General features: G+C 52.8%; 4 protein-coding genes across 4 annotated transcripts in view; 2 read left to right on the plus strand and 2 right to left on the minus strand.

Annotated features, from left to right (window-relative positions):
- Window positions 1-3460, plus strand: part of GUITHDRAFT_145467 (hypothetical protein) — a gene marked incomplete at both ends in the record, with an annotated part of 6332 nt that extends 2872 nt beyond the window's left edge. Inside the window, 14 exons of the mRNA XM_005823770.1 lie at window positions 380-424; window positions 498-521; window positions 667-729; window positions 778-820; window positions 906-955; window positions 1172-1234; window positions 1657-1713; window positions 1775-1819; window positions 1954-2019; window positions 2069-2141; window positions 2488-2527; window positions 2577-2682; window positions 2908-2934; window positions 3137-3460. Of these exons, the coding sequence (XP_005823827.1) occupies window positions 380-424; window positions 498-521; window positions 667-729; window positions 778-820; window positions 906-955; window positions 1172-1234; window positions 1657-1713; window positions 1775-1819; window positions 1954-2019; window positions 2069-2141; window positions 2488-2527; window positions 2577-2682; window positions 2908-2934; window positions 3137-3460 (1026 nt within the window). The remainder of the gene's footprint in view (window positions 1-379; window positions 425-497; window positions 522-666; window positions 730-777; window positions 821-905; window positions 956-1171; window positions 1235-1656; window positions 1714-1774; window positions 1820-1953; window positions 2020-2068; window positions 2142-2487; window positions 2528-2576; window positions 2683-2907; window positions 2935-3136) is intronic.
- Window positions 3461-5427: 1967 nt separating this feature from the next.
- On the plus strand, window positions 5428-6348 carry GUITHDRAFT_78662 (hypothetical protein; the record flags this gene model as incomplete). The annotated part of the gene is made up of 1 exon (XM_005823771.1): window positions 5428-6348. A coding segment is annotated over one exon (921 nt), but the record flags the coding sequence as incomplete, so codon positions are not given.
- A 1334-nt stretch (window positions 6349-7682) lies between these two features.
- Window positions 7683-9075, minus strand: GUITHDRAFT_117014 (hypothetical protein; the record flags this gene model as incomplete). Its single annotated transcript, XM_005823772.1, has 7 exons — window positions 7683-7832; window positions 7931-8008; window positions 8054-8120; window positions 8167-8229; window positions 8282-8346; window positions 8390-8558; window positions 8603-9075. 7 exons carry the CDS (start codon window positions 9073-9075, stop codon window positions 7683-7685), a joined length of 1065 nt encoding a protein of 354 aa, XP_005823829.1.
- Window positions 9076-9584: 509 nt separating this feature from the next.
- GUITHDRAFT_155133 (hypothetical protein) lies at window positions 9585-13783 on the minus strand. The gene is made up of 17 exons (XM_005823773.1): window positions 13716-13783; window positions 13582-13658; window positions 13433-13525; window positions 13048-13081; window positions 12717-12797; window positions 12620-12666; window positions 12459-12505; window positions 11834-11909; window positions 11680-11746; window positions 11452-11522; window positions 11157-11240; window positions 10740-10802; window positions 10658-10693; window positions 10459-10518; window positions 10051-10106; window positions 9722-9770; window positions 9585-9672 (listed from the first exon to the last, which is right to left on the minus strand). Exons 1-17 carry the CDS (start codon window positions 13738-13740, stop codon window positions 9646-9648), a joined length of 993 nt encoding a protein of 330 aa, XP_005823830.1. The 5' UTR covers window positions 13741-13783; the 3' UTR covers window positions 9585-9645.
- Between the last annotated feature and the right edge of the window lie 905 nt (window positions 13784-14688).

Below are 14688 nucleotides of genomic sequence, written 5' to 3' on the forward strand. Positions count from 1 at the left end.
GTCATTGATGGTTCTCACAGGGGACACATACCTGAAAATAGAGCCTAAAGATGACAGTAGGCTCTGTGAATGGCTAGCCCTTGCCAGGCAGCTCCATCCACAGCTCCATCGATACAATTGGATTTGTGCCTGAGCATGGCACACTTTGACATGTATATGCACTTGATGTAATTTTCACCGTTAGCAGTGAGTTGGAACAGGTAAAGAGGTACATACGTACTATAGCAAACGATGTGAATGAGTATAATTGGGGTTGATTAGCGGGGGGTGGGGGGGGAGGGGGGGATGCAGATGCGGAAGAAGAAGCGGAAGAGGATGCAGAAAGTGAAAGAGGGGAAGAAGAAGATTGATTTTGATGGCGATTATGACATCAACACAGAGAGCTGCGAACACCTCGGTCTACAGCGAAACCATCGCCAGGAAGGTAGAGAAGCATCGTCTCTGTCCCTCCCTCCTTCCCTCCTTCTTACTGAACTCTTGCCCTATCTCACCTTCAGGAGCTCGCGTGCCCCCTCTGTCAGGTATCTGAAATGTTCGCACAAGATTGTTCGTTGACGTGTTTTCCGCCAGTGAGCAAAAGGGCGTGAAAGCTGCAGCAGGAGATGTGATGCAGTGCTTTGGCACCTGTTGTGAATCTCTGATCATGTTTGGCTTCTTGTCTTGCAGACCAAACAATCTCGACAGATTAGGGAAGTTGGAAGGTCCAATGTTTTCATCCAGCGGAGTCTGGTATGTCTCGTCGGGTCGCGGACACGCCTTGCTGATCCTGCTTGGCAGTCTGCGGACAACAAGAACAATGAGCAAACGGCATCTGACGAGGGTGAGTGCAGTTTGCGACAACACTTTCACTTGTCATTGGACTCTTATGATATGAATGACTGACACCTTTGGTTGACCATCAGCAGACGTTCAGATCGAGTTTGATTCCCAACGAGATGACATGCAAAAGGCTGCTGTGAGTGTTTGAGCTTTCCATTCCATCAGCCCGTGTCGAGCTGTCTTCCCCTCTTGTTTCTCACTAGCCTATCCGTCTTCCACCTCTTGCTGTTAGTTCTTCACCTTCTGATGGGAGAAGTTGCGATTTTCTCTCTGTACTTGAATCTTTCCCATCCTCTCTCCCCTTCTTGCTTATCTTTCTTGCATCTTCTTCGTCGGCTCACGTTGTTTGCAGACGGCTGATCCTCTGGCGATGTTTTCCCAAGAATCAGAACCGCTCGACTTCACTTCCAACAAAGTGAGCCCTGTTTGCTATCCATCCTGTGCTACCTCCATAACTGTCAACATCGTCATCTCCATCTTTTTTTATAACCGTCACTGCAGTCATCAAAGTCATTGTCATACTCCTACTCCTTCTTATTTTCACCATGATTATCGCCATGATTGTCATTATCATCATCATTATCATCATCGTCATCATCATCATCATCATGGTCAACACCAACATCATCATCATCATTGTAATCCTCCTCCTCCTCCTCCTCCTCCTCCTCCTCCTCCTCCTCCTCCTCATCATCATCATCATCATCATCATCATCATCATCGTAATGATCACATTCGTCATAGCAAAAGTTGTCATCACGATCATCATTACGATTATTCGAACCATTGTCTTGGTCTCCTCAACGGCTTGCCTTTTCCTCATTTTCATTGCCGCAGGTCTTCGACGAGGTCTGGATGAGGGGCAAATGGCTTCTGATCCTCATGATCTTCCAAGTGAGATGTCAAACATGATGCAACGACTTTGCAACGGCGATGAATGTTGACGCGATGGCAGAGCTTGTCCGGTTTCATCATGCAAAACTTCGAGGACCTGATTCAGGTGGAAGACGAGGAGGAGCAGGATGGATGATGATGATGAGGAGGAGGAGCATGATGATGATGATGGAGATTATGATCACGCGATGATATCTTCGTTGATGATTGATTAACTGATTGATTTACGATGGATTTCAGTCGCACGTCGTAATTGCTCTCTTCATGACGATGCTCATCGGCTGCGGAGGGAACGCAGGAGGACAAGTCAGCCCTTGTTTCTTTTCTTTTCTTCTCTCCTTACCACACCTTTCAGTCTGTCGCAAAAGCTGTGCATGAGATTGCTGACCAGCACATTCCTGCTGATAAGGCCTGGCGACTTGTGATAAGTGAGTGCTTCATATCAAACCTCTCCTTCTTTTCCTTCTTGCCTCCTGCCTGTGGCCTCTTTCATCACCCCTTCTCCTCCCATCCTTCTCCTCTGAAAGTTTTCGCACCTGACTCGGCTATCAGAGAACGTCAAGTCGCAACTTCCAGTCGCCACCTGGCTCGGAGCTCTTCTCGGTCTCTTCTTATCCCTTCCCCCTCCCCCCTGGCCGCCCTCCCCCCCCTGGCCGCCCTCCCCTCCCCATCCCTTTCAGTCCCTTCCCTTTTTCCTCCTCTCCTCCGCACCTAAACCCTAAACCCTTCCCTTCTTGCTCTCCTCTACCTTGCCTCGTCTCATCTGGCTCACAGGCTGGGCCGCATGGGTTCGTGTCTGGTTCTTCCATGGAGGGTAAGACCTGCAAGGCTCCTGCTGTCCTTATGTCTGACTCCTCCTCCAGGACAAGGAACTCCGTCTCGATTGCCCTCTCCAGCACCCTCATCGTCTTTGTCTCCATCATTCTCGGTGGCATCTTACCCTACACCATGCATGCCATGGGCTTCAATGTATGTCTTCCGTCCTTCCCCTTCTTCTTCCCCCTTCTCCCTCCCCTTCTTCTTCGCCCTTCTCCCTCCCCTTCTCCTTTCCCCCGCTCCTCCTTCCACTTCTTCTTCCCCTCCTCGTCCACCTTCTTATTTTCTCAACTCCCCATCCTCTCTCCTCCCTATCCCTCCCCTTACTCTCCAGCACTCCCCATCCTTTCTTTCATCAGTGTTGACCGTCGACCGCAGGTGGTACAAGCGGGAGCTGTCATCCAGGTAGCCATGGATATCATCGGCGTTTGCATCACATGCCTAGTTTGCTATTATGTATTTCAATAACAACCCTCAACACTCACGACATCGTCAGACGGGTCTGACCTCCGCCCCACTGCTCGTCCTTTCCCATCCTCTCCTCCTCCTGGTGAACAAACATGCTCTCCCGCTCTTGAACCTCAACTGTCTTCTCCTCCTTGGCCAGCCCAGCCTGGGCAGGGAAGCAGATCTCAACCTGATCAGCATGAACCTCCGGAGCGAGGAATCCGGAGAAGTGTTGTTGGACTTTGAGGAGATAGATCCGCATCTGCCTCTGATTGAGATTGGACGAGCCGTCGAGCACAACCACGCAGAAGACTTTCTCCGGCCGCTTCAACCGCATGGAGATGGTGAACGAGACAGGCTTGTTGATGTTGGTCTGTGCGAAGGTCACAGCACGAGAGAAGATCCACATGCCATGAGACTGATCGAAGAGGCTCTCAAGCGACGTGCCAACACATCGCTCAGGCGCCATGTCGAACATGCTTGAGGCCTCTCCATCCACAGAAACGATGCAGTAAGGGCGGTACGCAGTTATCCTCATGCATGCAATTTCCTGTGGCTGCAAGCTGATCTTGGTTCGGCGATAAAACAATGACAAAATCTGCGAAACATGCATCTTGAAACAACTGGTGTGACTTGAGCAATCTATCCCGTGTACAGCCTTCCTATCATTGAAAAGAAAGCCTCTCTTACTTGGGCATCTGCAACCTAAGAAGTCAGAACATGGTAACGGAGAATATAAAAGAAGGCAGACAATGACAAGTTAATCTCAACTTGATCTTTCACATTGTGCATGCACGCTGATATTCTAATTGGGCATAACGCATTTCCAAAACTGCATACAACAGTGACATTGGAATGCCCTGCCCTGCCCTGCCCATGGGAATGCCCTGCCCTGCCCTGCACTGCCCTTACCACTCCTGCCCTTCGAGCCTCCTCCATTCCTCCCTTGACATAGTTCGCTCCTCCTTGTTCTTTCTTCGTGCCTCCCTCCCGCTCTTCTCGTCAAAGACAACTGGCTTCCTACATACTTGTCGCTCTGACCCATTTTTAAAACAGTATGTGATTTTTACTCTGATCGAAAATTTGGATCGAAATACTTGTCCCACATTTGGAATCTAAATGATAGGTTGAAATAAAACAGGCACCTCATCAAACTTAAAACTATTGTAGGAGATATCCTTTAAAAAAACAAAAAGGTGAAAGGGCCACCACTCGCCGTAGGGTCGCACTTGCGACTAGCTCGCACCCACCCCAGAAAGATACTGCTTACTTGCGGTTATAAGAGGGGTACTTCCGTGGGGGTGAAGCCCTTTAGAAATATAAAAATATTTAGTGTATTGCTGGTACTATCTCAAGGCTATCTAGCACCAAACAAATATTTTAAAAATTATCCATACAAATAACGAATTTATCATATCCCAACAGCTCCCCCCAGTTTTCATTTTGTGATACCTTCAAATTCAAATTTGTGCTCAAATTCTCCAAAAAAGGAGTACTGTGAACCTTTCACGGCTCAAGTAGACTCGCACTCTCAATAGTTCAGTAGTGTGACCGACCCCCGGCGACGCCCGGCGCCGGCCGGGCCGGGCCGGGCCGCTGAGTCACGGCACGGGTCAGCCGCGGCAGTGTCACTCAGGCTGAAACTTCCGGGCCGCCCGACCCTGACCGGACTGTGGCACTGAGCCCTCAGTGATCCGATCCGCTGAAAGCAAATCCACACTCCGTGATCTTTTCAAACCTTTCAACTTGCCAAGTTTCCCGCCGGGCCGGGCCCGGTTTCAACTAACGGTTGGCAACTTGACTAGCGCAATGGCCGGGCAGGCGCCGCCGAGTCAGCCGGACTCCGGGCCCGGCCCTCGGATAGTCTCTCAGCCTCAGGCTCAGCGCCTCGCAACCGCCGCAAGTTCGGACTCCGGCGTCCCGGCGTGGTAAGCACTGCGCACTGCGGCGGCAGATCGGACAGTCATTCACACGCCGGGTACCGTAGTACCGTACGGTCCGATCGGACCGTACGGTGACTCGTGATGGCCGCGCCCGCGATGATCGGTCAGTGTGATCGGACTTCACTGTCAATGCGGCAGTGCGGCTGGCAACCGTTCACGGGCCCCGCGTCGGACTGGGCCGGCGGCCGGCGGTCCGGGGCCGAGAGTTTCGGCCCGCCCGCCAGCCTCGCGGTCTGCCGGAGTCACTGATTCAGAGTCGGCGGCGCCGGCCGGGCCGCGCCGGGTGTGAGGCCCAAGTTCAACAGTGATTGTCCTCGACGGTACTGAACTTTAACTTTACTTTGAGTAAACTTCCGAGTTACTCAGGCTTATCATATACACCATAGGTAAGAGATTCTCTAAGTGGGCTATTATGCTGATCGCAAGAACATCCGGTCCTGAGCCTTGTTCCCAGCTCTGCCAGGAACATAAGGTTCCCGGGTGGGGCAAACCGAGTTGTACGACGAACATGCAAGGGGAGCACGGTACATGGCTATCGTCAGGCCTGCAGCTGGGCATCGGGTACGTGGTGCTGGCAGAGCTGCTGGGGATAGAGGAGGTCTCCCAGCCTCCTCACGGCTCCTGCCTTGCTCGCCCTGGACGCTACTGCTCCTATCAGAACTTCAACCACGATGTCTGTGATGCTGGTTACTTCTGTGAAGGAGGAAATGCGAGGCCCACGCCCTGCCCCGAAGGTTTCTTCTGTGCTGCAGGAGCTCATTCTCCGGCCAAGTGCCCCCAGGGTCACTACTGCGAGAAGCAGGCCAAGGCCCCAGTTCGCTGCCCTCCAGGCTTCCATTGCCCAGATCCCAATGGAGGACAAGCAAAACCAACGCCCTGCCAGGAGGGCTTCTTCTGCGAGGGCTATACGAGCAAGCAGCAGGCTTGCCCAGCAGGGTTCTACTGCGAGAAGCAGGCCAAGGCTCCGGTCAGATGCCCTCCAGGCTTCCATTGCCCAGCTCAGTCAAGCAAGCCCACGCCCTGCCCCGAAGGTTTCTTCTGTGCTGCAGGAGCTCATTCTCCGGCCAAGTGCCCCCAGGGTCACTACTGCGAGAAGCAGGCCAAGGCCCCGGTCAGATGCCCTCCAGGCTTCCATTGCCCAGCTCAGTCAAGCAAGCCCACGCCCTGCCAGGAGGGCTTCTTCTGCGAGGGCTATACGAGCAAGCAGCAGGCTTGCCCAGCAGGGTTCTACTGCGAGAAGCAGGCCAAGGCTCCGGTCAGATGCCCTCCAGGCTTCCACTGCCCAGCTCAGTCAAGCAAGCCCACGCCCTGCCCCGAAGGTTTCTTCTGTGCTGCAGGAGCTCATTCTCCGGCCAAGTGCCCCCAGGGTCACTACTGCGAGAAGCAGGCCAAGGCCCCGGTCAGATGCCCTCCAGGCTTCCATTGCCCAGCTCAGTCAAGCAAGCCCACGCCCTGCCAGGAGGGCTTCTTCTGCGAGGGCTATACGAGCAAGCAGCAGGCTTGCCCAGCAGGGTTCTACTGCGAGAAGCAGGCCAAGGCTCCGGTCAGATGCCCCAAGGGCTTCTTTTGTGCTCGAGGAGCCTCCAAGCCTGAGCCTTGTCCAGTCCCACAACTTTGCTTGGGCGGAGCTTCGACCCCCAATGGTGTCATGAAGGATAACACGGGCACCTTCCTCCTGGTGCTCCTCCTACTAGTCGCCTTTGCCTTTGCCCTCCGACGGAAGCTCGGCAGCATGACTACCACCTGCAGCATTTGCTTCGACTCCAAGCCTGTCTTGCTGTGCGTCCCGTGCCGTCAGTCTCACCATGTCTGCGCCGAGTGCCTGGAGGCGCTAGTGCTGGCGAATGCTGGAGAGGCTGAGCAGCAGCTGCACAACCGACAAATACCCGAGCACTGGATGAAATGCGTCGTGCCAGAGTGCCGGCAGCCCTACAGTGACATGTGGATGTTGTTGCTGCTTACTTCACAGACTCATCGACGGCATCTGAGTATCAAAGAGAAGATACGGGAGGGTCGTCGGGAGCAGCAGCGACAGGAAACGCTCCTTGTCCAGCACAACATGGATGCGAATGATGTTGCTGCTATACGGTTTCTTCAGCGGGAGTACAGCAGGCTACTGCAATGCCCTCGATGCGGGACTGGGCCAGTTGTCGTTCATGGTTGTTCAGACCTTGCGATGCATCAAGGCGAGGCGAGTGGTTCTGGTCGGATCAACAACTCGTGTCGCCACTGTGGCTTTTTTGCAAAGGAGATGGGGGAATGGCCTACATGGATTCCTCCGCAGTCTCTCAACGCAGCTCGTTGAGCGGCTCGTCCTGTCAACTCAGCACGCAAGAGCAGAGGAGAGAGCTCCTTCTCCACACGATCAGCTGGGCGCTCTTGCAGCTGGGGAGAAGACATGGTTGGACGGCAATCCATGAAAGGTCGGAATGTATGTAGATAGCAGGAGGAATGTGGGAGGGTCAGCGATAGAGTCGCAGCCACCCTTGATCATCGTATTGTAAAGTCTCACATCGGATGAAGGTAAAAGGCACTCGCTCGGTAAGGCAGGGAGGATCGATGGAGACTTGAAGCATTGAGATGATGCAATGAAGGTCTTTTCACACACTTCTCGTTCCTCCCACTAGTCCACCAGCGTCTCCCCTCCTCGTGTTCATCCTCCCTTCCATCATGTTGCCAGGATTAGCGAGTGTCCTAGCTGCAGCTGCTTCTTAATCCTTGAGTGCCCCGTGCGCCACTCGGGTTCCTCTTGCTGTAGCGGTGCTATACCCGGCTCATTTCACGCGAAGCTCCTTCCTTAGAGGAGGAGGAGGAGGAGGAGGAGGAGGAGAAGAAGAAGCTCTTGATGCACTTGACAACTGAGACGATAACCATCATGGCGCAGGCAAAGGCAAACATGACGCAGATTCCTAGCTGCTCGAAAAAGACGGTGAGTAGGAATTCTGAGGACAAGGAAGACAAGGCAGGAGGAAGGAGGACAGAGGTCTTGAGACACTCTGAGCGGTACTCACCAAGAGTTGCGCCTGCGCGTTGGACTGAACGCCATCAGCACCAAACGTGTATGCCGTAAGGTCTTGCTTGAGGCGCCACTGCCACAACGTTCAGAGAGAGGAAAGACTTATCCTGCCCTTCACCTTGCCGCCAATGCAGACCTGCGGCTGACCAGAGCCGCTCCCGCACCTGGTGGCTGACTCAGCACACCTGAACAAGCATGTCAGACGTGCCGAGGGCAGGAGGGGAGAGTTACTCTCTGCAGCCTCCATCATAGCATGTGCCATTCCAGTCGATGGCATTGCTAGTGAAGCTAAACCTGCTCGAGATTATTCATCAAGAAGACGGCCTCTATGATCGCATCATGCCACCCGTAGGTGTCTCCAGTCACAGATTCACCACAGGCACCGTAGTTGAGGAGGTTGTCTTGGATTGTCTGAGAGAGTCTGAGAAAATGCGGCCAACTGCAGGAAGATTACCTTGCTGCAAACTTGAACGAACGTCTCAGTGCTGGTGAACAACGTCGATCCTGAGCACTTGTCTCCGATGCACTCTTGTGCTTTCGGGTTGAATGAGTTGATCTTTCCGCAAAATTTCTTTTGGTCTGTAGCAAGGATACTTGATGCCACTTCGGAGAAAATTTCTACCCTGCCATGGCTGTCAGCGACGTGCAATGTAGCAACATCGTCCACCCGTTCGCATTCTTCTGCGACTTGATAGCTACCCCCTTCTTCAAGTACGCCTCTGCCACACACCCCCCTCTGATATCTGAGCTGTACGACTTGCACATGCTGGGGATGCGCAGCCCCTGGTACGCCTGAGAGAGGAGCTCGACTCTCTTCTTGTCGTCCGAGGCGATGGAGAGGGTAGGGGAGAACTTGGTGAGCTCGAAATCAGCAGCACAGTACTTGCCAACTGGACAGTCGCAGTCATCCATGCACTGCACGCAGATGCCCTTTGCTTCTAGGTTCTTGTTGTCAGTCGATTTCATCCTCCAGTACACGTTGCAGATCGGGTGCGAGGTGTCGTTGCAGTCGCTGTGCTTCTGGCATGCCTTGTACGAGTCTGCAGCTGCAGGATCGGAGAGCAGGGAGAGGAGGAGGAGGAGGAGGAGGAGAGGAAGGGAGGTAGAGAGCCCTGCCTGCATGGCGGGTGGCGGTAGCATTCGAAACAGCATTGCCTTGGCTAGTACAGTGTGTCCACTTCTTCGGGGGGTGGGGTAGCCGACTAGTCAAATGAATAGATAGGGAGGGGTACTTTTTGGACCTACCCCGTTATATTGGTATCAAATACACCCGTACTTGTTCAGATTGCGACCGATACTACCCTACCGCTACACGCCATGGGTTTGACCGATGTGGCGATCGAGTGGAAGGCGCTAGCGTAGGAGAGGAGAGGAGGAGAGGAGAGGGCAGAGGAGATGAGAGGAGGGGAGTCGATGGGAGGGTAGGGGAGACGAAGGGAGGGGAGAAAGATAGACGAGACGAAAGGAGATTAGCGGGTGATTGAGGAGATTAGCGAGTGATAGAGCAGCCAGAACAGAGCAGGGTAACATAGAGCAGACGAGTATGGTGCTGAGAATGCAGATATGGGCAGGGAGAAAGAGCGAGTATGTAGAAGGATCAACTAGACGAAGCTGGGCGAGTCCATCGAGACGACAGAAACGAGGAGGCTGATCAGAACGAGACGCTATTACTCTCTTACAGACAGCGACTACGTTAACTGCTTCAGAGCATCACGACATGTTCTTCAGCGTTCGAACCTGTTCAACAAGTCAAGCTGGACAGCACAGACAGCAGGTTGGTTGCGACCTCGTCTTGCGCGCTGCCAGAGAGCGATTCACTGACTACTGCCAGCCTCCTGGAGCGCGATGGGTCAGCTGCGGGGCGAAGACCTGAGATGGGGATCGAGGAGGGTACGGGATGCCGGAGGAGAGGTTCCGAGAGAGGAGACGGAGGACTTGGGGACATGAGAAAGGGCAGAAGAGGGAAGATGAGAGGGAGGGAATGAAGGAGGGGAGAGGTGGGGATAAGGGAGAGCGATAGGCAGGAGAGGAAGGGAGAGGAGGGAGGGAGGGAAGAGGAGGGGTGGGGAGGGAAAGGAAGTGGGGAGGGAGGGGAGAGGTCGAGGGTAGTTATACTTGGCAATGGCTGCAAGTTTCTTGGGGTCTGACTTGAAGTTCTTCTCGTCCATTACCTGCAGTGATGCGTGAGAACGCGAGGAAGTGAGGTAGAAGAGGGGAAGGGAAGAGAACGGAACGCAACGGAAAGGAAGGAGAAGGACAGGGAGGAAAAGGGACAGAGACAAAACAGGAGAAGGGATTGGGTGGAAAGGTAAAGGGAAGGGAAGGGAAGGGAAGGGAAGGGAAGGGAAGGGAAGGGAAGGGAAGGGAAGGGAAGGGAAGGGAAGGGAAGGGAGACCAAGACACATGATAGAAAAACAAACAGGAGCAGCAAGCCGAAAAGAAAAGAGAACAAGGAGACGCATAGAGAGGGAACATCGATGCAAGGGGGCGAGGAGGCAGAGGGTGTGTTGTGTGAGGGAGCACCTTAGCAAGGTTCTTGAGAGAAGAGGCGGTTTGGTCGAGAGCTTTGGCCTCCAGTTCCTCCTGTGAAACACAGATGTTGGGGTCGTGCTGCTACTGATGTTGGTTGATGTTGGTGTTGGTTGTGATAGCACAAAGACAGATCGAAGTGGACAGAGGAACCAGAGTGAAAACGTGATGCATGTGATGCAGGCCTTGCTACCTTCTTCTCCGTCGACTGCTTCTTCTGATTTGCTTCCTGTGAAAGAAGATCAACAAGACCATACAAGCACAATCTCACTCACCTGTTCTGCATGTTTCTTCTGCTCATCAGCAAGTTTTTGAGCTCGCAGGTAGGCCTTCGCAATCTGAAAGATGATGAGCAGAGGGCATCAAAGGTTGAACGCGGAGGACGAACGTGTTGAGAAGTTATGCCGTGTGAGAGAGCGAATTGAAGGGTGGAAATGACAGCAATTCAGAGCGACAACGGTGATTGCAAATGATAGCAAATTCATGAATGCGTTGACAATGATCGAAGTTTCGGAGTTGATGATGATGATGATGATGATGATAATGATGATGATGATGATGATGATGACAGTGGAAATGGAGATGGTGCTGGTGCTCACGACGTGGTAATTTGATGCGGGAAAGGAGAGAATGACAAGAGAACAGGTAAACAAGATGGAGGAAGAGAAAGGAATTTCAGCTGATCATCTCACCATTGCCATTGAAAGAGAGCTCTTATTCTCTTTCTTGGGCAGGTCAACTACCGGAGCTGAAACATGAGATGGCGCTGCGGGTCTCTGAAGCAGGAACGTCAGGTTAAAGAAAGATCAGTCGCAGGCAAAGGGGAACAAGGAACCAGGAGGAGGAGAAAACTAGGGTGAAGAGGAGGAAGGAAGGGCGCGGAGGAGAGTATAGAGAGAGAGGAGGAGGGACAGGAGGAAAGGGAGGAGGGAGAAGAAGAGGAAGTGGAGAAGAGGAGGAGGGAGAGAGAGGAGGATTGCTCCTTACCTTGATAGGAGCAGCAGGATGCACTAGCTGTTTCAGCGGGTGTGCAAGCGGCACGTGCGGGGACGGGGCAACTGGAGTGAAGTCAGAGAGATAGAGGGCCCAAACCGAGAAGAAATGAGGAAATGAGAGGAGAAGGAGAGGAGAAAAGCAAGAAAGGGAGAAGAGAAAAGACAGAGAATGCTCAGAAGCCGTAAGATCCGGGAGGGGAGGAAGAGAGTGAAGCTCGACCAGTCTTGTGTGTTGGCTTGACCACAAGAGGATGAAAGGGAAGGTGGCTTGCGGTCGAGCTAGCGTACTGTTCACAACTACCATCAGTGCTGAGGAGGAGGAGGAGGAGGAGAAGAAGGAGGAGGAGGAGGCGAGCTGAATGTAGGCCTCTTGCCTTGTGTAGTGAGCGAGGACGGGCGATCAACGGGTGTGCTCGCAGTGGTTGATTGCGGTGGTACCATGCCGGCATCCTGCAAGGAGGCGGTGAGGGAACTGAGGATATGAGGAGGGGAGGGGAAATTGAAGGGAGGAGGAGAAGGAGGAGGAGGAGGAGGAGGAGGAGGAGGAGGAGGAGGAGGAGGGGAGGAGCTGCAGCAGCGGCGGGAGGAGCAAGAGCAAGAGCAAGAGCAAGAGCAAGAGCAAGAGCAAGAGCAAGAGCACGAGCAAGAGCAAGAGCACGAGCAAGAGCAAGAGCACGAGCAAGAGCAAGAGCAAGAGCAAGAGCAAGAGCAAGAGCAAGAGCAAGAGCAAGAGCAAGAGCAAGAGCAAGAGCAAGAGCAAGAGCAAGAGCAAGAGCAAGAGCAAGAGCAAGAGCAAGAGCAAGAGCAAGAGCAAGAGCAAGAGCAAGAGCAAGAGCAAGAGCAAGAGCAAGAGCAAGAGCAAGAGCAAGAGCAGGGGCAGGAAGAGGAGGTGGTGGTGGTGGTGGCGGCGGCACAGAACGGGAGAAGGATGATAAGATCGGAGGAAAGGAAGAAAAGGGGAAAGAGCGAAAGGGAAGGAGGAGGAAAAATGCAACTCACGGTTGTGACCTCTGATGCTGCAGATGATAGATCAACCCATTTGTTGGCTGAAGAACAGTCAGTTCACTCCTCCTCCTCCTCCTGCTTCCTTCCTCCTCCTCTTGCTCCTTTCCTCCTGCTCCTGCTCCTGCTCCTGCTCCTCCCCTCCTGCTCCTCTTCACCTGTTTCACAATCTTCGTGATCTTCTTTATCCTCATTCGTCTTTGACCTTCAACAAGCATGTCACGAGCATACAAGGCCCTCGACCTTCTCCCTCACCGTTGAGATTCGGCTGCCCCCAGTAAACTCCTCCTGCGTGCCTTGGATGGTGAATGACATCAGCAAGGAACTCTGGTGACCCTGTCAAGACAGTCAAGAATATTTAGAACAATCATCACAACAAACAGATCTACGACTTGCACAACAAGGGTAAGTTGTGCTTCATACATCATCTTTCCCAATATCATGTTTTTCATCATCATCTCATCATCATCGGAAAGTGACAGCAGCTCTACAACAATGGCTTGTTTGCAAGACGCAGGAAGGAGGGAGATGGACAGAGGAGGGAGGACAGGGGTAGCAACAAATGAGGTCATTATTAGCATTTCACCTCCTTTCGGTCTGATCGTCCCAGCCTCTCTGACCTGATAAAAAAAAAGTTAAAAAAATTCACCATAACTACAATCGTTATCATCATCATCATCTCAATCGCCACTATCCTCCTCATCCGCCCGCTCCTCCTCCTCCTCCTCCCTCTCCTCCTCCTCCTCCTCCTCGTCGTCGTCATCATTGTCGTGCATCATCGATGACTTGTATTCTCATCGAAAGAAAACATTCCAACACAGCCTCATCAATACAGAGTCAAACAAACTTACACCACAACCCTTCTCCCGACCCCAACAACATCACATCATACAATTATAGCCATCACCAACACGAAAACATCAGCGAACAACACATCAACAGCCGTCAACACCAAATTTCTCCATCATCACCACGTCGCCGCCGATGTCGACAACGTGGTTGTTGTTCGGAACATTGTCGTCCAGACTCGACCAGAGTCCTCCCCACAGCCTCTCTGTCTCCAGCTGCAACTGCTTCAGCTCCCGCTCCCAGCACCACCCCCAGCACACAACAAGCTCACCTCCTGCCTCCTTGGTGTGCTCGAGAGCTGCACCACTACTGCAAGAAGGCAGCACGCGGCAACAGCTGACATAGCAGCTGGGATATGCTGAAGTCATTTCCTCCCCTCCTCCATCGCAGAGTCAAGAGCAGTACCGTTCAGTCTCCTGTCCTTGAGCATGCTTGAAGACAGCTCGGATCAGCAGGAGCTCATGAAATTCGCTGAGATCGAATTAGAGGAGGAGGTTGCTGATCGCCCAACAAGCCATCCATCACACCATTTAGATAATGCTCTATTCTCAACATAACATCTACTAGCATAACAAGATCATCTTCTCCCCCAAACACACAATCTGATGACATCATCCAAGCATCTACTAACATCTACTCACACCATCATCAGACATAAAACAAAGCCTCTTTGTCTCCCGGGAACAACATGTTTGACTGGCATCATATATTTGTTCCTCAGTCTCTCATTGGGAGGAAGCTTGCACGTCTGCTCTATCCTTTCCTACTTTCTCACTGCAACCACCAGATTCTCATCCTGTCTCCTTCAATCTTCTCCTAGCACAAGTGCCATGGATAGCCCAGAGGAGATAACAATTCAGGAAGACAAGGAAGAATTTTGTAAGCTGTAGAAGGGCAAGGAAAGAGGAAGGGGAGAACGACGCAGGGGCAGCGGCAGCAAGAGATCTTTCAGCATAGCCGACGAAGAAGACGTAGCGCAAGGCAGAGAGGAGGAGAATGAGGGGAACAGGGAATGAGAACGAGGAGGAGCGGGAGAGAAGGGGGGTGGGGAGGGAGGGAAGGTGGCAGTGGATGGAGGGCTAGGGGGGAGCAAGGGGAGCGAGGGGGGGTTCTAAGATCGAGACGTAGTCAAGAAGGTGTGGAAGGGAAGGGGGGGGGGGGAGGAGGAGGAGGGGAGGACGCGAACTACTCTCAGCCATCGGCATGGTGTGAAGAGTCATCTCTGAGGCAGGCTCGATGGATAGTATCCTACCTACCAAACTCAGTAAATTTTACGTAAGCGGGAGGGGTACTGAGACCCCATATTATTTTTACTTACCTGCGTGTATCAGCCACCTTGACTAGCCGTGTCAGTTAAAAGGAGAGGAAAAAACAGCAT

The sequence above is a fragment of the Guillardia theta genome (assembly GCF_000315625.1).
Source record: "Guillardia theta CCMP2712 unplaced genomic scaffold GUITHscaffold_103, whole genome shotgun sequence".
Lineage (NCBI taxonomy): Eukaryota > Cryptophyceae > Pyrenomonadales > Geminigeraceae > Guillardia > Guillardia theta.